The following is a 26,300-nucleotide window of genomic DNA, read 5'->3' as shown; positions in this document are numbered from 1 at the left end:
ATACTTAAACTCCTCCACTTGGGGCAGGACACCCCCCCTGACCCGGAGAAGGCACTCTACCCTTTTCCGGCTCAAGACCATGGCCTCGGATTTGGAGGCACTGATCCCCATCCCGGCCGCTTCACACTCGGCTGCGAACCGATCCAGCGAGAGCTGCAGATCACGATCTGATGAAGCCAAAAGGACCACATCGTCTGCGAAAAGCAGAGATGAGATCCTGAGGCCACCAAATCGGATCCCCTCAACACCTTGGCTGCGCCTAGAAATTCTGTCCATGAAAGTGATGAACAGAATCGGTGACAAAGGGCAGCCCTGGCGGAGTCCAACTCTCACCGGAAACGAGCCCGACTTACTGCCGGCAATGCGGACCAGACTCTGACACCGGTCATACAGGGACCTGACAGCCCGTATCAAAGGGCCCGGTACCCCATACTCCCGGAGAACCCCCCACAGGGCTCCCCGAGGGACACGGTCGAACGCCTTCTCCAAGTCCACAAAACACATGTAGACTGGTTGGGCGAACTCCCATGCACCCTCCAGGACCCTGCTGAGGGTGTAGAGCTGGTCCAGTGTTCCACGACCAGGACGAAAACCACACTGCTCTTCCTGAATCCGAGGTTCGACTATCCGACGGACCCTCCTCTCCAGGACCCCTGAATAGACCTTGCCAGGGAGGCTTAAGAGTGTGACCCCTCTATAATTGGAGCACACCCTCCGGTCCCCCTTTTTGAACAGGGGGACCACCACCCCAGTCTGCCAATCCAGGGGAACTGCCCCCGATGTCCATGCGATATTGCAGAGTCGCGTCAACCAACACAACCCTACAACATCCAGAGCCTTAAGGAACTCCGGGCGGATCTCATCCACCCCCGGGGCCTTGCCACCGAGGAGCTTTTTAACCACCTCGGCGACCTCGCCCCCAGAGATTGGAGAGCCCAACCCAGAGTCCCCAGGCTCCGCTTCCTCAGTGGAAGGCATGTTGGTGGGATTGAGGAGGTCTTCGAAGTACTCTGCCCACCGGCCCACAACGTCCCGAGTAGAGGTCAGCAGCACACCATCCCCACTATAAACAGTGTTGGTGCTGCACCGCTTCCCCCCCCTGAGACGCCGGATGGTGGACCAGAATCGCCTCGAAGCCGTGCGGAAGTCTTTCTCCATGGCCTCTCCAAACTCCTCCCACACCCGAGTTTTTGCCTCAGCAACCGCCCGAGCCGCATGCCGCTTCGCCCGCCGGTACCCATCAGCTGCTTCCGGAGTCCCACAGGCCAAAAAGGCTCGATAGGACTCCTTCTTCAGCCTGACGGCATCCCTCACCGAAGGTGTCCACCAACAGGTTCGAGGGTTGCCGCCGCGACAGGCACCGACAACCTTGCGGCCACAGCTCCGATCGGCCGCCTCGACAATGGAGGCACGGAACACGGTCCACTCAGACTCCATGTCCCCCACCTCCCCCGGGACGTGTTCGAAGTTTTGCCGGAGATGGGAGTTAAAGCTCCGTCTCACAGGGGATTCCGCCAGACGTTCCCAGCAGACCCTCACAACACGTTTGGGCCTGCCAGGTCTGACTGGCTTTCGCCCCCGCCACCGGAGCCAACTCACCACCAGGTAGTGGTCAGTGGACAGCTCCGCACCTCTCTTCACCCGAGTGTCCAAGACATACGGCCGCAGATCCGATGAAACGATGACAAAGTCGATCATCGAACTGCGGCCTAGGGTGTCCTGGTGCCAAGTGCACATATGGACACCCTTATGCTTGAACATGGTGTTCGTTATGGACAATCCATGGCGAGCACAGAAGTCCAGCAACAGAACACCGCTCGAGTTCAGGTCGGGTGGGCCATTCCTCCCAACCACGCCCCTCCAGGTCTCACTGTCGTTGCCCACGTGAGCGTTGAAGTCCCCCAGCAGAACAAGGGAGTCCCCAGGAGGAGCACTCTCCAGTACCCCCTCTAAGGACTCAAAAAAGGGTGGGTAATCTGAACTGTCGTTCGGCCCGTAAGCACAAACGACAGTCAGAACCCGTCCCCCCACCCGTAGGCGGAGGGATCCTACCCTCTCGTTCACCGGGGTAAACCCCAACGTACAGGCGCCGAGATGGGGAGCAACAAGTATGCCCACTCCTGCCCGACGTCTCTCTCCCTGGGCAACTCCAGAGTGGAAGTATGTCCAGCCCCTCTCAAGGAGACTGGTTCCAGAACCAGAGCCATGCGTCGAGGTGAGACCGACTATTTCTAGCCGGAACCTCTCGACCTCACGCACTAGCTCCGGCTCCTTCCCCACCAGAGAGGTGACATTCCACGTCCCAAGAGCCAGTTTCTGCAACCGAGGATCGGACCGCCAGGGTCCCCTCCCTTGGCCGCCACCCATCACACAGTGCACCCGACCCCTTTGGCCCCTCCCACGGGTGGTGGGCCCATGGGAGGGGGGGCCCATGTTTCCTCTTCGGGCTGAGCCCGGCCGGGCTCCATGGGTAAAAGCCCGGCCACCAGACGCTCGCCATCGTGCCCCCCCTCCAGGCCTGGCTCCAGAGTGGGGCCCCGGTGACCCGCGTCCGGGCGAGGGAACACCAAGTCCAAGGTTTTCCTTCATCATTGGGGTCTTCGGGCTGCACTTTGTCTGGTCCCTCACCTAGGACCTGTCTGCCTTGGGTGACCCTACCAGGGGCATGAAGCCCCAGACAGCATAGCTCCTAGGATCATTGGGACACTCAAACCCCTCCACCACGATAAGGTGGCAGCCCATGGAGGAGCAGCAGAAAACCAAAGTCACATTTTTGGTTTGTTCAAACAGTCTTGAGCAATGAAGTTATTCTGATTTTGAGTTTGAGAAAATACTTTGAATATAGGGAAATATCAGTCTACTGTACTGTATGGTATATAAATTTAGTATTTGATCTAGGCTACTATTGCATAAATAATTGAATGCTAATGAAGCCTTGTTGTCTTAGCTTCCTGACCGGCTAATAAAAGAAATGGGAAAGTTGCAGCCCTTGTTCTACAGGTGACTTTTGTTAGCGCTGTCTCCAGCCGCAGTCCATACATTGTGAAGCCCTACAAAATTTGAATCAACTTTGTTTCACAGTCCAGTCAAGGCTTGGCTTATTCCTGTGGCTTGTGCATACATTTTGTCCTACATTTTTCCATCACGTTCCTTGGCTAGATCACTAGCAATGACTGCTTGTGGCTAACACCCCTTGTTGTTAGTGTCATTGATGGAAAACTCAAGTTAGCATAACTTTGATGAACTTTTATGTGAAATATCCTTTATTGGTTTTGCCTTATTCTAAATGCTCGAAATACCTTACTCTCTATTTAACGAATCTACTGTATGTATTATCTAGGTTCTCCGTTTTGAACTGAATCACTTAAAAAAATCAACTTTCAGGATTTTTCTAATTTGAGATGGATCTGTATTCTTCTTTTTATTTACTTATTTTTGCTACGTCAGCAACAGGCTGTTGAAGGAGTGAAGAAACTTTAAATTATAAAGTAGACAAAAACTGGCGAGAAGTGAAATTTTATGACGCTTTAACTAGAGTGCTCCCAGAGTGTCAAGCTTCCAAAATGCACTCACCCCTACCGCGTGAGTGGCTGAGTTTAATTTGATGGCCCAGGCACAAAGCTCTCATTCAAGTGTGCAGAGGAGCATTTACGCTCTGATGGCAGCAGATCCTCAGCACAATGTTGGCAATTGACAGAACACTTGATAATCATTGTCATCTTTAGCCCATACCCGCATATTCACAGGTCTCTGAAAGCTTGTAAACGAGGAGCAGGGTCACTGTCCGATCCCATTCAGAGGACGTGTTGCCAAAAAGTCAATGAGGCTGAACAAAATTTCGACAAATGCTTCACTGCGTAAGAACTGAACACATGTTCTGCTGTGCTGCACAGAGCCAAAACAATTATAGATTTGAAAGGTAAGATATAAAATTATATGTAATCTGCATGATGATGCTCAGAGTGGCATTAAAAATGGGTAATTAATGCCAGATAAAATGTTTGTATCTTAACTGCCAAATTTCCTCCTTAGAACCCTTAACTAATCAGAGACAGGCACAAACAAAAGATGCAGCACTGCTGTATTGTTTTGCTTGTAAAACTCATTAAAGCACAGTTTTCGTTCAGCAACGAAAATTCAAAAGTTAGACTTTGTGGCTTGTGGCTTTTCATTGTGCGTCACATGTCAACACACCTCCGAGTGATGTGACGTCAAACTGTGGAATACCGGCAATGCAATAATTCCTGTCTGCAGTCACTGTTTTGAAAACATGCTCAGGAAGTTTTTACCAACTCCATACAGAAAGGGATAAACAAATTGAGCTTAGATTGACATTTTGAGGCACATTTACAGTAAACCAGCACAGCAAAGTCATGCAGAATGATTCAAATTAATAGATTATTTTTGTTAAATTTGGTATGATACTGACCACGACAACTCATCTTTCCTACGCACTCTCTGTTACAACTCTTTCAAGAAGCATGCATAAAATGAGTAATAACCATATTAATCTCCCTTTGGGACGGATAAAGAATATGTTGGTTGAATTTAAATGTTGGATTTTATCATTAGCACAGTTTGAACATGGCATGACATTACATAAGAGTTTCCTGAAATGTGTCATTGATTAATGTATTTATTTTAACTGGAAATGGCAAATGGTTGTCTCTGCAACTTCAGTTTTACTGGATAACTAAACAAGTAACAACTGCAGCCCGTAACTAATGACATCCTGTTTTGAAAACTTGTTTTCAGGAGGTTCTTACCAACTTCATAAATAAAGTGATAAACTAAAGGAGCAATGGGTGACAGAACAAGTTTGAATAGCTGAAGAATTTTTATAGGTGTATATATAATGCAAATGAAAAACCTTTTTCCAAAATCCAGAAATTGAGTATATTTAGTGTATTGTACATGGAAATGCCATTTCTGTAGGCATACAGCATTGTATTATAATTAATTTTTTTTTTTTAATTATATTTATGGTTAGGTTTTCTTTTCCTATGAGCTAAAATCATCAAAATGGTCAGAAGTTAACACTAGCATCTCTGTCCTACTTAATTTGTAATGTTTGTTACTATAAAATAGCTTCACATATTATTTTCTGTTAAGGGCACCATGGGTTAATCATGTTAATATTTTACATTATTTTAAAACATAGGAGACACTTTTCAGCCGTGTCTCTAGAAGTTATGACGTCTAACTGTGGAATACCAAAGATACCTACCTAAAGGCTATTATGCTAAAACTTCCTGGGGAATTCACACTAGACTTCGCACCAACCAAAAAAGAAAAAAGTAGAGCACAGAGAAAAATATGTCTACACAGTTCTAAAAGTTCATACATTAATCTTGGTTTTAAGTTTTTGTGCATTGTTACTCAACAACTTACCTTTTGTGTAGAACACACAAGATTTTTTCACCTGTTATTGTCAGCTTATTAGGGGACAAGTTATGATTCCTGAACCTATATAATCTGGTAATTAAGGTATCATAAAGAAGAATGAAACTGATCGTTCCAACTGTTAGTGAGAGTCACCGTTACCAGATGGGGTTAGAGTAAAAATTGCCTGTGGTAATGGACCACCATTTCAGTACATTCTCATCTGTACCTGCTTTGGGGGGAAAAAACTGCTTTGTGAAGCATTCACAGCAGACATTGCCATTTGGAGTTGTGGTTTTTAACTTTGTATTAATGATGCTATTAAGCACAAATGGTGGCCTATAATCCAGTTGAGCTGATTGATGAATGGTTGCAGATTTGTCTTTTTTTTCTATGCTGTGAACATTGAAAAGGGGAGATTTGGAGGTTTTTTATATTCCATTCACATTGACTGTGGTATTGTATCTTAGTTGTTTATTTAAAAAAAATCTTAAAGAAACTTACATGATTTACACATCTATGTGTTGAAATATTTATATAAAATTATTCTTTGTTTTTTGTTAACTGTGACTGTAGTAAACTAAATAGATTTTAATTTCAGTTTACTCATTCTTTTATCGAAAAAGCAATGCAAATGAGATAACTATAGAAAGATATTCTTCCAGGCAATAGGCAATGTAAAAAGCATGGCACATACTTTTTGTGTTGATGATGGGATTTGTGCTTCCAGTCACTTTCAGATTTAGTCTCATTCTTTCCCTAACAGTTAACACCTGATTTGAACACCGAGTCTTTTCGTTGCTCTAATTTAGACCTAAAAATCTCTTGTAAATTTGGGGCACATTTAGAAAGCTTTGTCACCTTGACTATTATGTTTTATAACACACACACAATCACCGCAAATTTTGAATTAAATTTAAATCTAGCCCATTCTAACACACGAGTCTCCTTTTATTTAGCCGTTTCATTGCAGAGCTGGTGGTATGTTTAGGGCTTATTTTGCATGTTGGCCAAAATTGTACAGGGTTGTCTCATCTGAGGAAAACACCATCAGACCTACTTTTGCACATTCTTTGTGTTTCCTCCATCTGTGGCGACAGACATAGCCTTCTTTAGAAAATGTAACAATCTTCTTGCCACTCTGCTGTAAAAGGTTATATTTATGGGGTATATTATTACTTGTTTCATTTATGATTCTCCAATGTCCGTCTGAATGTGCACAGCTTATGTTCTGTAGCTACACCACTCACAGCTCACACTGAGCTTTAATGTACCAGTTTTTTTTATGAATTAATCCCCTCCTTCACTGTCTTTTGGCCCACTTTAAAATCAAAGTGTCAGAAAAGCCTCTCAACTCAATGAGTGAGTAATTTTTTTTTCTCTACTTAAACATTCTTCACATTTTACAGAATGGCCCTTGAAGCCACCATGTTCCTATTAGATGTGGGGATCTAATTACAAATATCTGATTTGAAAAGGGGGGAATGAGTTAACCTTTTGCTGAAATGCCACTGCATTACCATCTGTGAATGGCAAGGAGGAGGACCAGGCCCAAGGCATTTCCACAGCAACATGCTGACTGATAGGCAGTTTTTCTACCTCAGGGGAATAATTGCACGAGGTTTAGTTTTGTGTCAGTCTGTGAGACTTTCTTGGTTGTTCAGTAGCTAAATATGTAAGATTTTTATTCTAATGTGATAATGAATTGACTACAGTTTCTAAGTGCATTTGTTGTGATTGATTTATTCTCTGGTTAATCTGCTAATGAACAGCAATTTGATAATGTGATTAGTTTTCGTAGTAGCTGTAACAATTTTGTGTTGCCAGTTTTATGTGCCTTGAAAGCTTTTGTCATGTAAAGCATTGCATACATAATGTTTTTGTTTTGCAAGCAGCAGGAGTTGCAGCTGTCATGGTATTGCTGCAGGGCTTAGCTGGACCCATTTCTGCAGAGGGCGTTCAGCCTGTGTTCTCAGGACAATCGATCTGCAGAAAAATGAAGAAAAGTACTTTGCTAAATGTCAGTACACATGAAATCGATGTATACTTGTGCCGCTGTGTAATCCGGCCCCCTCCCCCTGAGTCCGAGCTACACAGACAGAGTGGTAATGTAATGGAAAGGACTGCCCTGATTGGAGTATGATGTGATATTTTTTGGATGGAAACTATCTGTGTGCTTACAAGCTGGGGTCACAGATGTTGATAGGTTAATGCTGTTCTACGACTTTATGGTTGCTATAAGTTACGATGTTAGCTGTGTTGGGGAACATATTGTTGTTTCAAGGCTGCTGTGTCCTTCCATCACAGCTGCATTTACTTTTATTGTTCATAAATCTTCCCCTTGTTCTGCTGCTTCTACACTGTCGCTCCTCCATCTCCTCCTTGTCTTTACTGATTTTTATCTTGCTCAAAAGACTCATGAACAACCTCCAACTCTTTCGCTCTCCATTTCTCCCTCATCTCCCTGATGCTTGCTTTCTTTATCCTTTGTTTGTTTGGAAGCTCAGATTTTTCCTCAGTTGACTTTTTCCTCTATTCTTTGGTCTCACGCAGGTTGCAGGATGAGTTGTGACAGCTTACAAGTGTTGAGCAGCACAAGGGGCAACAGCAGTTATGCAATACCACCCACTGGCACATACAGTTGCACTGAAACATACTGTGTGCACTCAGCTTGTATGCGAGATGGTTTTAATAATATGGTCTAGGAAACAAATGAAGAATTTTTTGCTACATTTTTAAAGGGATGTTCTGATAAAGATGTTCTCTCCTCTTAATCAGATGACAGATTAAGATGAGATCTACTGTGGATGCAGAGTCCTTGTCTGAGTCTTTATTCGAGTGTTTTTATTTATTTATCCTTTTAATGTTTCCTTAGAATATTATCCCAATTTGAGTTACACCCCATCCTCATGTCAACCCTATTTATAACCAGAGAGCCTACCTGAAGAGTTTAGTTATTGTGTGCATGTTTGTTGACTTCCAGTTAATCATGTGTAGATCAAACTTCCAGAAAGATTTGTTCCCCTGCTTACTCATTTGCTTTTAAGGTTGTAACATATAAAACTAGTACTAAAGGCTGCTGTACTAAAGCTAAGTGCAGCTTCATTTGCTACACATAGCTGAAGCAGTATATGCAAGTCCAACTGTCAAAGTAGGTCAAATGACAGAAAGAAAACAACTGTACCATGAACATCCGGAAACGATGAAAAAACATCCAGCCAGATTTGGAAAACCCAGAACAAAGTGATCTATACAGAATCAATGATCACTTTATTAGATCTCCATTTGTCATCATTTGTTAGCACAAATAGAGAATCGGCAAGTCGCAGTACTCAATGTGGTAAACTGCTGCTGTTGTCCATTCAGCATTCAACATGTTGTATGTTCTGAGATGGTATTGGTTAGAGCAATTATTTGAGCTACTGTTGCCATTTCATCATCTCAAACTAGTTTAGTCATTCTCCTCAAATATCTGACATGGACATGGCATTTACATGACCGCAACTCCCTAGATATCTCCTCTTATACAGACCATGCTCTGGAAACCCAATAGATGCTTGTCCATGAAAATCTGAGAAGAACAGCAGCCTATAAAATATTCAGACCACCCTGTCTGGCAGCAACAACTATGCCACACGCAAAGTCACTTAAGTCATCTTGATCCTCGGCTCAAACTACAAGTTGTTCTGAGTACTTGAAGAGACCTAACCACACTGAGTACTACCTCTGACAGTCAAGAGCAGGAAAGTGAGGCTCTAATGTAATCCTGCTCACACAAACTGGAGAATATCAGATAATAAAACTGCAGCCTGGTCTGATAATTATTTCAGCTTCAACATTCAGATGTTAGGTTCAAGGTTGGGACTAAACTACAACCCTGTTCTCAACCCTGTTTATAACCAGAGAGCCTATCTGAAGAGTTTAGTTATTGTGTGCATATAACTAAATAATAAGGAATTTTATTCCTTATTATAATCCTTAAGCATCTGGTTCTTCCTTATTATAAGGAAGCACCATCTGGCCTTATAATAATCGCTCAGACTGGTACATGTGGTATAATGGTGTAGGAGATTTTTTTTTTGGTACACGTTAGGCCCCTTAGTACCAATTGAGCTTTATTTAATCACTACAGCCAACCATGACCCTTCCTTTTTGACAGTTCCAGCAGAATAATACTCTATCCTACAAAACTCCATGTAAATACAGACCAAAATCTTGGAAGAATGTTTCAGAGAACATGTTGAACCTGTACCACAAGTAATTAAGGCAGGTCTGCAGGTAGAAGGGGTCCAACTTGATACTAAACAGGTGTATCTAGTAAAATGTCTTTTAGACATGTAATAGTTGTGAAAGGAAAAGGAAAAAGACAGTGACTGTAAAAATGCTCACATATCAGCATCTTGCATCTTGTCGGTATGGCTGACTTGATTGCAAACATAAAACCAACAACAGATATCAAGATCTCACTTTTGTTAAAGGTTTTGTTTTATCAGTGAACTCAGTTTACCTTGTATTTTCTTATGCCTGAGGTGTGAAGTCCAGTGACTTAACTGCATACCTCCCACCCAAACTGACTCATTCCTGTCTTAAGTTACCACACAGTTTACCTCTCTGATGTCTGCCACTCATGGTGGTTTAACTGAAAGGTGCCAGTTTATACAGAGGGTGGTGAGGTGGCTGGACATTTTGGCAGCAGTTAAGAAGCTGGTGACGTGTGTGCTAGGCAGGATGTGTGCAAGAAGCAGCGCTGGATCCTGCTTTTCAGACCACAAAGACTGGAACTTTGGCTTTAAATAAGAAACACGCACACTCAGACACAACCTGGGAGTGGTAACTCCAACCTCGACTCTTAGCATCCTTGCCAATTCCAGTCTCATTCTACACACATGCTTAGAAAGGAGTGAAAAGTCAGATATGCAAAAACAGATTCCAACATATGCACAGTCATCATGTGTAAAAGCAGAATTATTCATGAGGTTGCTGCAAGTAAAAAAGGCATCCAGTTTAACTGGTTTTGAGAAGCAAACGTGCCTTCATAAAACCCCCGCTTGCTTTCATCACACATGCGTCAACTATATGTTTTACACTCTGATGCATTTACTAGAACAAAAAAAAAAAGAAAAATTTTGCATTGTGTGGTTTGAAATTTCATGGTTCACAGACTGGCATGCAGAAGCCAGAGACAGACTAGTTCTGCCCAGAGTCATAAAAACAAGACAGACTAACATAATGAACAGGAGAAGTTGTTGTCATGACAATGGAAGGCTGTTAGAAAGAGCAGGAAAGTCTGTTCTTATTACCGTATACACTCTTCTGTTTATGCAAATTGTGTTTGTGCAGACCTGTTCCTCTGAATGAAGCCTTAAGAGGATCATTAGGTTTAGCCTACTGAGTACAACAGGCATACCTATTACAGAGTCAGGACATCCCACTAGGGTGAGGGAGGAGGGAGGAAAGGCGAGAAAGACGATCAGCAGCAAGTCAAGAGAGAGTAAGAGAGAAACTGAAGAGACGCTATACTGTTTTCTTTTTTTATACTCCCTTCCTCCATTCTGAATTTCCTCCCTGGGCAGAACAGACAGGCAGAGAGAAACAAGAGAGACAAAGAAAGAAGGGGTGGTGAGGTGGCAGAGCTGAGAGTGTGAAAGCGAACCTGTGAGTGTGACTGACTCTCTGTGTGCAACATGCTCTGTCATGCTGCTGCGACTGTGGCTGCCTTCTCCTACCGGCGTCATCGGCTTTCAGGAAAAGGAATGTTTACGCTAAGAATGAGTCCCTGAACCAGTTCACCATGTGGATGTGGGACAGTAATTTCCAAGCCTTTGCAGGAAGAATCCCACGGAAAAAAGAGCAGCGGCCGGAGAGCTTAGTTGGTCCTGCCGGGTGGCCGCCTGCCTGTTGACACTGCTGACACTTTCACTTAGAAACTGACTTCATGCAAGGCTCAAGTCTTCATACTTCAACTTCAGCTTTTTTTCTCACTTCTTTATGGATTCTGCTGTGCTTTATTATTACTTTTTTTAAAGATTGCCTTTTGAGAGACAAGTAGGAACTTCTTCTAATGATGATAGGACCAAACAAAAGAAGCAAGAAGTTCTGTACTCAAGGACAGGTCTGAATGCATCACATAGGAGGACTTCACACAACTATGGAACACTTTATCATGTTTAGGGGTCTGCAGATAGCATGGGGCATGATCTATAGATAGAAAACTTTAATTTGTAGAAGAGGGGCTCCAAGGGTGCAGGGTATTCCTGACACAGCTCTGGAATGAAGCCGGGACAATCTCCAGGTCTTCGCTGTGACAGGTCCATGATGCACCTCAGTCAGTTTCCGGTCAGACGACACTCGTGGATATGGTAAGTTTACAGCAACAAGTGAAATACTTTTTGTGGGACTCTATGGCGATTTCTTGTTTTAATTGTATGCGAAGCGCTCCCTCGTGACTTGCCCATCCCTGTTCTCCTTTTATGTTTTTCCCAAGCTCAGCTCACATGTATTCAAGGAAATTTATTGTTAAATGGGCCAGACATTTCCTGTCATTTTCTCCCACACTAAATGCTCTAGTTGATCCATAAACTTAAAGGCAGTTCAGAAATAGCAAGCAAAAGCACACCGTGGTGTTGTAATGCAACAGCACACTGCTGTTACGGGGAGGGAGGATATTTAGTTAATGTGTTTTCACACTGTTTTGACTGTCCTGTGTTGGTTTTTCTTCTTAAGGCTGGTACATACATACTGGGAGTAGCTGTCTTTCAGCTGTGTTGTAAACTGGGCGGGACGCAAAGCAGCCAGTGACGTCAGATAGAGGGGATGCTGGGACATGGATATTGTTTGTATTCCTAACATGGTTTTTCCAGTGAGTTGAGTTTTTGCAAAGGGTTTCCAGCCAAGTGTCATTTCCTTAAACAAGTTGATGCTGTTGCTGTCTCACACAGCTGTCAGCTTTTTATCCTAACTGCAGTAAACTTCCTTTACCTGTTATGACTGTCCCTAAGCCTTGTGCTATAATTTCCTGTTATGTTTCTCCTTAGACTCACACTCATCTCTTGTTAAAGTACACCATGTGATGCAGATTTTCTTTCCTGATTTGGTTGGGGCATCTGTTCATATTGCAGAGAAGGGCATGTACAGTTTTGCCAGTTATTGGTTTGAAGTCTTTCTATCAAGCTGAGCAGATTGCGGCTTTAATATTTTATACGGCATTGTTTATTGAATTTTCCACCACTGAGCTATACTAGGAAGAGTGGAAAGCATAAGCATGGCCAGCCAGACCTACTACAGCACACAGAGACAGACAGAAAGAGAACTGACCTTTTATTATGGAAGTAGAGTGCAAGGAAACTTTTAATTCATAAACATGGAATTATTTTATTTCAACATGTAGGTTTGCTCTTGCAGATATAACCATTGATTAAAGTCACCAATAACAACTCTAAGATGTAGTTACCAGTCAGCAGATATGTAGTTAAGGTGGGGGATGAGAGGAGGGAGAGGTTATTATGTGAAATTGACTTTTTTGAGCTTTTACATCATGTTATAATAACATCCTCTCATCAGAAACATGCCTAGAGTGTTGCCTTATGTGTTTGAGGAATCCTTGACTATCCCATGGCAGCCATTCAGAGGTGCCTAAAATCTTGCTCCCACAAACCGCCACAGATGTCTGCAAAGCTCCTTGAAGTTGCAGTCTCCAGCCAAGCTTCTACACCTCCCCTCCCCTACACCTTCCCCACTCAGCTCCACCAGACTAGCTCTAGCAGCAATTAGCACCTGGTGGAACTGAGCGCAACATACAAACTACTTCTCCATCCAATGCTCCTAAGAATGGTTATAAACGACCTAATGGAGGAACATTGTTTTGATAGTTAGAAAGAGCAGGAACTTTAAAAAGAGACAGATGCCAAATTTCAAAGTCAAATTTCTTGTAAGTTATGTTTTATATATACATACTTTTTTATACAACTGAAAGTAACATAGTTACTTGATGCTGCTATAAAATGTGCCTGGAAAATACATAGTATCCCCATTTTAGTAGCTGAGTTAGAAGAATTTTAACTCAGAATTCTTCTAACTCAGAAGAATTCTGAGTTCTGCAAATAACTGCAATAGTTATTTGCAGCCTAGTTGCAAATAACTATTCAGTCCTGTTTAAAAATTTCAGATGCAAGCATTAGTCTGAGAAACTGAAGATCGGGCTCTCAGACTTTCCTTCAGACCTTGGAATGATTTTTTTTCTACACAGTAAATCTATTAGCCTTGTGACTTTTAGATGTGTGTGTGCAAGTGAAAAAAGAGCTCTCAGGAAGACTTGTATTATTCATTGCACCTTGATAATGGACCCATCCTTTACTCTCTGTCAGACCTGTGTTGTTCTGTGCGGCACTAAAAGGAAAGAGATCATAAGGATTACAGTAAGATAGAATTTATTTCAGTTTAAAGTATGCTTTTGTATATGCACTCTTATGCACATAAATATGCAAGGTAAAGCTTTTGAAGGCTAAAAAAAGAAACCATTGCAGGGGCTGCAAAGTTCAGATGGTCACAACAGTTGTCTCTGAAACGCGTTGCCCTCTATGTGTCTCAACAAGCCTCACAACAGTAGAGCATTGTAGTTATTTTTACACTCAGCTTTGAATTTACTTTATCTAAATTTGACCTTTTAAGCCACTCCAAAGCTTAAAACGGGTACATTGAAGTGAACAAAATCAAAATATTTACACACTAGTCAGCTGATCCCAACTGGGTTGTTTACATTGTATTTTGTCATATCTAATTAACAAGGTTTGTGGATTAGCTAAAATATATTATACATTCCCAGTATTTGATGCAGACATTTTTATGTGAGTTCTAGATTAAAAGTTTACTTACATTTGGTTACCTCTTATTTAAAATCTAAAATAACACAAAGATAAACATGATCCTTCATTATACTATGAATACAGAATATTTGTAACAGCTTCAGATTTACAAACATTTACTCCTAAAACAAATAAAAACATTACATCAGCAAAAGGACTGCTAATGCTCTTTTATATGCATACAGTTAGCATGCACATAAACTGCATGTAATCTTAGTAATTCACATGCTATTAGGGATAGTAGCATGTAAACAGCTAAGTACTGGCTAATTTGGGCCAAATTTAATTAAAAAGCTATTTTTTAAAAACCACCATGCACTGGGAAATAAAATTAGGCAAAGCCTGATAACTTCTAAAAACAGAACAAAATAACTATGATATATAAGCCCTTTTGGATTTCATCTGGGAACTTGAAGACTTCTGGTCATTGTTTTATGCTCCCCATGTACACAAAGAAACATGCTTTGGGGACTCCAGTGGTTAGTTTGGACCATGCGAATGCCAAGTGGAAAGAAAAAGGCCCATTTTGGGAAAAGCCAATGTTATTTAAAGGTTTCTAACAAGCAAATGTTTTATGCTCCAATCTAAGACAAGTATCTGTTCTCGTTTTTGTATGTTTGTTCTGGCTGCAGCATCTACAATAGTTTTCTAGGCAGCCTTCAGTGAATTTTATAAATAAGTAATTTAGAAATAAACTGCCTATTTTTTTTTTACAATTCTAAACTGTATTTCAAAGAATCTCTGCTTAATGGCTTGATGTGGGGTTATATGTATATGAACCATAGACTCTGTATTTGTTGCTGCTCTGTGGCCACCGACTTTCCCTGTTGGAGTTCAGACTTTACAGAAATTCTGACTTTTTGTTGTATTTATATATGGCAACTTGAAATATCTGATTTCTTATTACTAAGAAAATACACCATTAGCCATCGAGATTAGTAGGAAAAAGAAGAAGTTCCTGATTAGCATCCAACTATTAGCCACTCAGTGTATTCTCATTGCCACTGTCAAACCATTTGTACTTTGTCTGTCACTTGATACCCTAAAATACTTAAATTCCTGCCAAGCAAAGTTTGGAGATAGATTTTTAGTGTTGATCAGGCAGCCGGTTGAGATGTTTTATTTGTAGATACTTTCAAAACCACAGTACTACTTCCTTTCTTACTACAAAATAAGAGTTCCAAACATATGCTCCAATCTAAGATTACACAAAATCATGTTGACATCAATTAAGTAGCTTTTGTGAGACTGAATCCCCTTTCATAAAAGCTATCACGATGTTTTAGTCTTGCAAAGCCTTATTCTACAAGCTCCCATTACACTCCTAGAACAGAGAACTGGTATTTAGTTTACAGGCTTCATCAGACACAGGAGCAGTTACCTTCTGTAATGCACTGATTTCATTTCATCACTACGTAAATGTACAGCTGTTTATTAGTAGGATGAAAATGGAAAGGCTGATGCTTAATAATATTAATAAAGATTCCGAGTTACTACAGTCTCCATGAATAATGCAGATGCACACTGGCTTTTAGTTATGTTGTAACAGTTCAACCCACATTCTGACACTGGGTGTTGCCTCCAGCTGAGCAATGAACAAACTGAGATGTATGATTGCCTAAACTTCATTAAACACTAACCAGAAAGGAGATGAAAAGTCTGTGTAGTAAATCCACTTAAGTGAATCCAGCGCCTCAGAGAGCGGGGAGAGGGAAAAGGAGAGGCTATATTTAGAACAAAGATTGCAGATGCTCTGCTGCACGATTCCTCTCTCTTCCCGTCCTCTACTATTTACTACAGTCTTGTAGCATGAGTGGATTCAGTGGAAATATGACGGTTTGGGATGTGATAATCTGCTGTATGCAAGGTGTTTAAGAACTTCAGATTTTATTCTCTCTACTTCATTTCTCCCTCACCCTTCCTTGTTTCTGGTGGCCCCAGCAGTCGCTACCTCAGATGTATTTTATCTATTAGATAACAAGACACATGGAATTTTTATCTCATTTCTTTGACGCTTTTCCCATGGTGCGTTGTCATTGATTCCAGCTCCGATGGGTTAGTCTCAGCTGGGTTTTAGATTGCTTTCTATCGCTCCGACTCATTGTGTCGTAACCGAGGCAGAGATTCTAAAATTTGCTGTTTGGGGACGGCAGAGACTTCCTGTCAGTTTTCGGGAGATGCACTCATCAGTCACCGTTGTCCCTTCACTCCATGAGCTATGGGTGTGCATGTGTGGGTATGAAATACAGGTCTGCTGCTCACTTCCAGCATCAATCTCTGCCAGCCTGCTGTGCAGGGGAGATTCTGCCTTACACAGTCTTATTAAGGGTGCTAGCAATTCACCTCACCTGAAAAGGCCACACAGTCTAACACTCCTTTCTTCTCCACACATTCCTTTTTTTAACACTTCGTTTTCTCACATTAGCCCTGCTGCTTTGCTCATGTTCACAATGAATGAAAGAGCTGTTCTTGTACATGTTGAACAAGGTACTCGTGCACTTTACAGTGAAAATTAGACTACAGGAACAAAACCTGACTGAAAAACTTGTAGTAACTACCTTCCTTTGATAATTGAGTTTTGAGATTCTGTATATGTATATATATTTATTTATTTACCAGATTTTTATTAACCTCAGAAAAGTGCTTCAATATAAATGCAGTTGGTTGATTAACACACTATAAATGGTGGGAGATTTTAGTTTTGATGCATCTTGTAAATAATAATAAAAAAGATGTTTCAATATTTGATCTGCTGATTACGAGTCAGAGCTTATTAAAGGGAATTGAGCATCTTCCAATTTTTCCTGACAGGTTGGGGATCTTAATTATTGTCAAAGTCTATTTTATTTTACAACATAAGTGGGTCTGGTGCTGATTAATTATTAAAGCATGTCAAGTGACCACCCTTTCAAAATAATATTTGTAAGTTGTTTCAGCGTCAGTCAGTGAGATTTTTTATTCAGTAAGGCAAAGAAAGCTCTTGTTGGTTTGTTTTTTCTCAAAGCATTGCAGTGTTAAATTGATTTAGAAAATACTTGAAGCATATCAGGCATGCCCCTGTTGATGTGCTTGCAGTTCAATAGTCACTTCTGTTCAGATTGTAACCTTTTTTTTCCCTTTTGGACTTTGATTCATTCCCTTCTTTGAACTAATGAACAATCAGCTCACCATTTCACACTTAGTTCTTAACTCCCACTGATGGTCATTTCTTTGTTTGTCCAGTGTTATTTATTTCTATTTTAATTCATACAAGTAGTGAGTCAGTTATTACTGGCATGCTTATCCTTCCTCTCTGTCCCAGCCTTCTGCTTGCTTCATCATCCAATTTGTGTGTCACACATTGCTTCTCTTGGATTTCACATTGTGTTTTTGTGCCACCTATTTACACTACAGTAGATTTCCCTTGTTTTTCATCTTTCTCACTTCTCATGTGTTCCATGAAACCTATCAGATGAGCTACAGTGCAGAATGAGGATTGTCCTCATTCTCTGTTATCCTCGCTCAGTATGCCAAAAACAAGCTTTGGCAGACCAGTGTAGTCCAAACACACGCAGCTTTTGGATTATGAAGATAACTGAGCGTATTAGAGATAACCGAGCATATTATTTTATTCAGTCGTCTGAATAAAATAAGTTAACCTTTGTGCATATTTGTCATCAACTCAGTGATGCAGCTGGCATTTAGAAATATTTACTTTTACATTACTTGTTTTGCTTGAAATGAAAGAAAAGTGCATAGGTTGTTTCCTTTGAATTCACTTTGGAGCGCACTTTAACTCTTACAGCCATTCTGTCTTTACCTATCATAATTAATAAACACAAAACAGAAAGACCTGTGTTGGATGTGCTTTAGCAGTGTGAGTGGTGCTAATGGGCATAACTATGTAGCACTATAGTTACATAACTGCCTCACTGGAATGCATATGAAATGAACACAAGGGCTTCGGTTCCAGACAAAGACCCTCAGGGGGCTTTGGGATCATTTTAAATATCAATTTCATTTCAATTTTAGTCACCTAAGTTGCCACTGTCTCTGTCTGCACAGCAGCTGCTGGGCAGGGTATTCAATCATGGTCTTATCTGCAGGACGGAGGCAACAAGATGGACAGATCAATAAGAACACAGTGTGGAAACCAGGCGCTGGAGGCTAGGGGGTTAGCTGGTGGTCCGTCTGATAGCTCGGTAGAAATCGAAAGTAGGTGTTACAAGTGTTGCTGTTAATTAAAGGAGAAAGTTAAAAACTTGAATGTTATATACACTTCTTTGGCACCTTCTTTGGTAAATCTGTACATTTGCTTGTTAATGCAAACATTGAATTAATCAGTCACAGGGCAGCAACACATTTAGACATCGAGATGTGGTAAAGATGACTTTAGAACTGATTTTCAGAATGGGAAGAAAGGGGATTTAAGCCACTTTAAACATGGCACATTTATTGGATAGAGCTGAGTAGCTCAGATACTTTGGGGATTTTCACATCAATCATCTCTCAGAATGGTCTGAGAAAGAGAAAATATCCATCGAGTGGCAGTTGTGCGAATAATGCCTCAACGTCAGAGGAAAATGGGCGGACTGATTCAGGATGATTGAAAGGCAACAGTAGGATAAGTGGTATAGACAATGCATGGATGGAAATACCATAAAAGTATCACAACACATGGTTTCAAAATTTGTAATTAGTATACAACAATCCAGTCCAAGTTTGATGAGTACATAGATTGTGTTTTCATTGCCAAAATGTGATCTTAATGTCCCACAACAAAATCAAATGCTTCCTTTTGGAATTTATTTTTTGACGGATTAAATGTTTCATTAATCACAAACTGTCTTAAAGACCATATCCAATGACTGGACAGTGCTAAACCAAACATACACCACTTCATTAGTTGAGAAATATTATTGTGCTGCACCCCTTTTTTGTTAGAAATATCCCTTGCAAAAGGTATTTTACCTGTAATATATTTTTATGTAGTTGTTAACCTACTTTTATTGGTTAAAAACAACAGTTTCTTTGTTATCTGACTAAAAAGGGATCAAATTTTCCTGACATTTAAGTGTGCTGATGGAAAATCAAAAGAAGCCATGAGATATCCTTACAGTGCAGCACTGTCCGTCCCCATTTGTCCTGAACCCAGATGGTTTCAGGTTCCTTCCAGGTATAAAACCAAGCAGTTTCCTGTGGTTAGATGTTTTATTTCAGTTGTAAAGAAATGAAAATATGTTTGTTTTTTTGTGTTTGTTTTATTTTTTAAAGTAGTGCAAAGGCCTAGGTCCTGGGGCTTTCATTAACATAAACTTTGTATGATTGGTGTCTGTGTCACTCCCTGCTTTTTGTAAGAAGGTGAAATGGAGAGGTTGGACCTGCTTTGATTTTTTTTTTTTATAGAAGCCTCAAGCTTGAACAGCAACCCCCATCAAATGCCGATTTCTAAACAGTTGGCTTGTCCAAGAAATTGACTGATTCAACACGTATTTGGTCACCTGTTTTCTTCTTTGTTCGGCCACCTCCCTTGTGATGCAAGTTTCAGACATGAAGCCCAGAGCATCACAAATGTAAGGGGAATTATCTCTTACAAGAAGAAAAACACCGACATGACGCTGTTCATTTTCATGAGGGAATTGTTTTTGACGAAGGTGGGGATTAGGATTGCCATGATGACGACAGCATGTACGAGGAGGCATAGAAAGAGACTTAAAAGGCTTAGGCTTGTAGAGGGTGTCCCCTCAAATACACACACATACTTCACCGGATTTAGAAATATTATGGACTTTTGCTAGCTTATAACTTCAGCTTATGCTCATACACAAAATTGGATGGTTTGACTTTGAATTTAGCTGATTCCACTGATCATCATTGGTCCATTCCATTTAAGTGCAGTAGATTTGATCTTTTTATGGCCGATTTCTAGTCTGCATGATTTTCCTTATCGTTGCAGCCTTGCTTGACTGATCCTAATTGTGATCTCCTGTACAGTAGGAGAGACTCTCACATCGGTGTTGTGCGCTACATAATATGGATGGATGGACACTGAACAACTTAATTCATTAGTTTAACCAGATAAACACACAGATATAAATACATGTTTTTCATTGCAGTATTTTTGCACTCTTTTCGGCTTCTTGTTCTCCAAAATTGAACAGCATTGGATTGAAAACATAACAGCTGATTGGTTCTCAATGTTGCTCATTTTTTCTGTGTGCCTACACATTATTCTCAATCCCTCCAGCATAATGCAAATAATGAATATGAAATAACTAAAATGATTATATTACAAGTGTGCATGGAATATATTAAATATTCCAGCTCCTCGGGTATTCTCAGTCTAGTTTGCCACATTATGGTTTACTAAATATTACCAAAATGAACATTGTAACAGGGTTTTAATAGACTTTGCTGACTACTTCTGCAGTATTTTTTTTCTGCCCACGCAAAGCGCAATTAAGTCCTGATGAGTCTCTTGCAAGCTTCTTATTGAGTGTCACGGGATGTCCCTCAATAAGAAGGGGGACATGCCTTCTTATTTTATGTAATGTTGGAATGTTATTCAGACATGTTTTCAGTCAAGGCAACCTCTAATTTCTTCTGATAAAGATCATTCTGTAATGGGTCAATTTTATCATCTGATGTAATTTTCTGCTAGAAAACCCTGAGCTTGTTGATGTTAGTTTGATGTTGTCCACATACCAAAATACTGTTGCAAACTACTGTACGTGCACTCTGACATAGAAACAGTATTCGCTGATGGCTGTAGCCTCATTCAGAATAACGCTCCCTGACTCACAGCAGAAAAGGTTGAGATAGGTTTAGGTAGAATAATGGGTCAAATTTCAGGTCCTTTTCAGTGCTTACAAACCCATTCAACATAGTAGAATATCCATTCCTGTGAGAAAACAGCATTTACTCTGTCCATCTGTCCATCTGTCTATCCATCCATCCATCCATCCACCCACTCTCTCCGCAGGACGGGTCGTGGGCAGCAGCCTAAGCAAAGGCCCAGACTTCTTTCTCCCCAGCCACTTTGGCCTGTTCCTCTGTTTCATGCTCTCATGTCAAATGTTGTATTGTTTTTTCTTTTCATTTGAAAGCATTGAATACATCAATACGTCTCTGTGTAATTAATCGGTAGAATGTGTTACACTTATTGAGTTGAGCTACTGAAATGAATGAACTTTTTAATATTATTCTAATGTATTAAATATGAATGTATATCTGCAATCTTCACTGTTAGTTTTAGTTCACATACTTATTACTTAAGGTGGACAAATATCAAATCGACCCATTCCACTTGCCTCCTCACTGATGGGGTACTGCTGTTTACGCAACTGCAGAGTCATACTTATTAAATTGCATATCAGACCCCAGAATATTTCATAAAATTGCTGTGACACTGGTACACTCTGCATGTGTTTTGAAGAACAGCCTGATCTGGATTACATGTTCAGGGCATTCTTTGTGCAAGGTGGCAGGGCATCCCCCTCCACATGGCCTGTAAATATGTGGCCATATGCAGGTTTCACACGCCGAGCAGCCCAATGATGTCATCACAGTTTTAATGAAGGATTACTCTGACATCACAGGGACCGCTGCCAACTTAAACCTATTAACTTCACCATGTGCTTGAGGTGCACTTGAGCTGCAGCTATGTGTGCATGTGTGCGATGGAAAAGCCTCTTGGGCAAAGTGCTCAAGTCCACGACTGTCTGCTTCCTGCTTTCACAAGTTTCTGATTTTTCTAAAATTTTACTATTTAAATATGTATTTAAATATATTATTTAAAGTTTAGAAGCTGTCACTTTGATTAGAAAATATGTTAAATACAGAAACACATGGCCAATACATCCATTTTCTAACACCCTTGTCCCTGGTGGGGTCGGGACAAGGGTGTCCTGGGGTCTCCAGGACACCCTGGAGGTAGTGCTGGTGCCTATCTCCAGCGAACATTCTGGGCGAGAGGCAGGGTACACCCTGGACAGGTCGCCAGTCTGTCGCACATGGCCAATACATAAAGGTGATATTTAAAAAAAATATATAAAGTTATCTTGCCAGAATCCAATAAACTGATTTTTAAAAGTGGAATTTCTGACAAATATACCTGGCATTTGGCTTTTAAGTAATCAGAGGTATTTCTTTAATTTTCTGTTAAATATTAATATGATTTTATTCACTTTGTTTTGATTTTAGTGCTTTTAGAGAAGCAAGCAGACATGGGATTGGAAAGAGTTAAACTGTTCCAGATTATAAAACCACCAAATGTCATTAAAGTAGATTATAAAGCCTTATGCTTTCAGATTCGGTGGTGTGTGTGACTTCTGTTGGTGTACCACTGTTTAAACTTTAAAATGGCTGTGGGATATCAACACCCTCCTGCTTACACATTAACAGCAGTAACCCACCAGTAAGAAGAGACGCATTTCTTCTTTTGACCCAGGGGACACAAATCCTCAAGTCTGTGGGGGGATTTGCTTTTGTATTCCAGAACATTGCCTTTCGAGTACATTCTGTACTGAGGTGCCTCGCTAGAGTGACTATAAATTGCAGCCCTTTGGGTTTTGTTTCTGAATAATGATCACACATAATGCTGGATTATCAAAAATAAAATCGTCAAGCTGGTTTTGTTATTTCTGCTGTGGATTTCACTCTGAGGTCTATCCTGACACAAGTGGTTTTGTGCGTGTAGCACTGATTTCTTCATGCCGGTCACACTACATGCTTTTCTAATTCATTCAGTCCAGCATCTCTTCAGCTTTAACTCATCACGACACTCGCTCTCTTCTACTCTCACTCTCACCCTCTCTGTCATTCTCTTTCTCTCTGTCTCTTTCTCTTTGTATTGCCGTATTCTCAGCAATTGCAGCAAAATGTGTAAGCACTCCAAGAATACACATGTGCGCCATGACTAAGAGCTTTCGTTGGTTTGATATTCAGAACTCCGCACTTCTCTACACTTCTCATTCTGCAGTAAAGGTGCTTTCTATTCTTCTTTGTGCTCGGCTGAGTCTATGAGACGAACAGCTTAAAACCGCTCTGTGGCCTTTGAGTCAGCGTGATGTATAAATAGAGTTCAGGTAAGTCATGGACTCTGTGCAATATTAGATGAATGTTGTTAATAACTAATTTCTTGGCCAAAACCAATGTGAAATCCTGCCCCACAATGCTTTGCATTATCATAAACAAATTTCCCTCCACAGTCAGCCCTGATTGTATAACTTCAGTTGTTCCATCCTTGACCCTGTCATTCTCAATCTCTCATAACACAATCTTCCCTCGTGTCCTTAGCAACTGAGGGCTCATTGGTTGTAACTTCCTACCTGTCCCTTTTGAATTCTGCCATAGCAACCACATTATAAACATGAATCCAGCCGAGGGACTATGCTGGAAGACAGGCATGGAGCGTGACTCTATCTGAGAAATTGCTCCTTGACATACATATTAGCAGCCCATATCAAAGTGACAAAACTTTAAATGAGAGCAGGTCCTATTTTAAGTAAATGCAGTTCCCCTTGAATTTCAATTAACTTTCTATTGTTCCCCCTCTTTAATCACATCACATTGGCTTATTTACATACTCAGCAGACAAACATGCAATCACTGTAATCATATTCAGGCTTCTTGCAGTGCCTGCAGCGTTGCCAAGAGCTCTGAGCCTCTAAACAGTAGTTATTTTACCTATTTCAAATAGTTCAATGTGGTATTTTCAAAATTAAGAATTTATAATCCTGCACACATCTATCATTCATATAATTTGAATAGTGCGTAACCTTTCGTCTAAGCTGCTCAGCTGGTGTGAAAAGGTTTCAGTTTTCAAATCCAGTTGTTCTGCTTTCATGGCTTTAACCCTGGGGGAGTCTGAGTGACGACAGTCGCCTGGCACTGCGTCTCGGCGCGTCAGTACAACCACCAGTGTGTGGCCGACTCGGCAGCAGAGCAAACATAGGCGTGTGTCCCAGAGTGTGTTTGTGTGATGATCTGTGTGCATTTAACATGCTGCAGCAAGGTTTTTTCTAATTCTTGCTGTTTACCAACTGGCGTGTCTTTGTGTGTGGTGAGCTGATGTGTTCAGATGTTCAGGAAGTATGGAGAGGGTTGTCATCATCTGTCTGAGTATCTTTGACTTTGACAGCCTTCCCTGTCCACGCAGGAGTTGTTGTCACATGCTGGTTGCTTCTGTCAGAGCTGAGGAGGAGCTGGAGCTCCGAGGAGATTTGCTGCTCTGCGTGTTTGTGCTGCTGTGCTGCTCCTGGTTTGGGCTGTTGCTCACCTACACCTGAGTTTTCTCTATGGAAAAGATTGCCACCTGCTGGCAGTTTAGAATGAAACTCTTCAGGATCTATCAGTTTAGGATGGATGCATGGATGCAACTGTGACAAATAAGACCATTTGCCATAAAGCAGTTATGATATTACTTAGAGAAAAAATCTCCCTCCTGATCATGTATTATTACTTATACCTCTTAATTTGACTAATTTTATGCAACACATTTTCCTAATCAAAATTTAAGCGTGTGATCTAAATCTGAAATGCTCTGATGTCAAATCAAATTATTCTGACATGCTTAATGGAGCTATATTGCCCCCTGAAGGTACAAAAAAGCTATTACCGGCTCATCTGAGACGCTTCATTTCATGTATGTAAAAGCTGACTTGTTTTCTTGGATCTTAAATATATTTTAACCCTCATCATAGAATAAGAATTTAAGATGGTTTTTTATTAAACATTGTGAATAAATTAATCATCTATATGGACTAAAAAAGCTAATTATCTCCTATTTAAGATGCTAGAGAAATAATTTTAAATCTTCAAAAAGATAACATCAGACAGAAAGACAGAATTACCATTAGAAGATTTAATTCAAAGAACTTTAGATTTAAAAAAAACCCCAAAAAACCTTAGGTTTCTCAGTTTGTCTACGGAATACAATATTAAACGCAAAAGGAGATTTATAAAAGTATGTTATGATTTTTTTATGATGGGGGAAGTCGTTTCAGTCTTTTGATTTGCACCCATTGCTGTTTTACTCAATCTTTAATTTAAAAAATAATCACTATTAAATTCTCACAGTCCAATAAACTTCTAAAACATAAATATCTAACATGATATACTGTAATTGCATTTTGTTAAAGTAGAAAAGCAATATTTACCTTCCATCCTAGATTTCCTAGTACAGTTTTATTTTAATTTTTACTCATAAATCTTAAGCAAGAATATTTTTTAAGACCTTTTAAAATTAGAATTATTTTTAAATGCTGTTTGCTCATTGTACACCTTTTTGAAGTTCTGTTTTTTATAAAGTAACACAAGTATAATCAGTGGATATAAGCGGGTCACTTATTCAGACTATTTGAGTAAAACCTGGAGTCAGCTGCTTCCTGCTGATAGCCATAAGGTTTTAAATCTCTTATCCTCACAAGCCATCATTTCCAAACAGCCAAATATGTCTTTCTTATAAGTGAGGGAAAGATGTAGGAACTTTTTAAGATACCTGACAAACGGTGTATTTGACTGTGATATTTGTAGAAGTGCTGGCGCTAAAGCAACTGCATGCATCATAAAGCACTCTGATCACTCTGGGACATCCTCAGGTATATCAGACAAAGGTGCTTAAAATAGTTACAAAGGGGTGATTTTATAGGTTAACTTTAAATTTTTTCAAATTTATTTTTGCTTTCATGTCTGGAACCAGTCAACATTTAGCACACATCTAATTTTAGAAACATGACTAACTTTTAGTTTGGGCTTTCAAAACCTTTTTTGTTTTTGTAATTAATTTCATTTTCATACCCCTGTAACCATTATCATGCTGATAAAGCCTTGTAAGCAGAAGATTCTACTGAATATGTTAACTTTGTACCAAATCTATAGTACACCACTGAATATGATTTCTTTGTCAACAAGTACTCTTAGTGGCTGTGTGAGAGAAAATCTAAATTAGTTTGCTTTGCCTCTGCACTTTGCTCCTCCCTTGTCTGCATCTTTCTCTCTCACTCTCCATATTTCTCCTTTTTTTCTGTTTCAAGTCACACCCATTCGGATCCCTCTCTTCTCCTCCTGTCCTCACAC

At 40.6% G+C, this 26,300-nt stretch overlaps 1 protein-coding gene across 5 annotated transcripts in view; it reads left to right on the top strand.

The window, feature by feature from the left end:
• The window catches only part of pde4d (phosphodiesterase 4D, cAMP-specific), a 209,981-nt gene that overhangs the window by 147,479 nt on the left and 36,202 nt on the right, over positions 1–26,300 (top strand). Inside the window, exon 1 of one of the 5 annotated variants that reach the window (XM_028033352.1) lies at positions 10,834–11,741. The exons of the other annotated variants lie outside the window; for them this stretch is intronic. Coding sequence (XP_027889153.1) covers positions 11,653–11,741 — 89 coding nt within the window. The 5' untranslated portion in view covers positions 10,834–11,652. Of the gene's footprint in view, positions 1–10,833; positions 11,742–26,300 lie in introns of those variants that run through there. 5 annotated transcript variants of the gene reach the window in all.

This window comes from Xiphophorus couchianus, chromosome 12, assembly GCF_001444195.1.
Source record: "Xiphophorus couchianus chromosome 12, X_couchianus-1.0, whole genome shotgun sequence".
In the NCBI taxonomy this organism is placed as follows: domain Eukaryota; kingdom Metazoa; phylum Chordata; class Actinopteri; order Cyprinodontiformes; family Poeciliidae; genus Xiphophorus; species Xiphophorus couchianus.
Note: the sequence above shows the minus strand (reverse complement) of the source record. Positions and strands in the feature narration are given on the sequence as shown.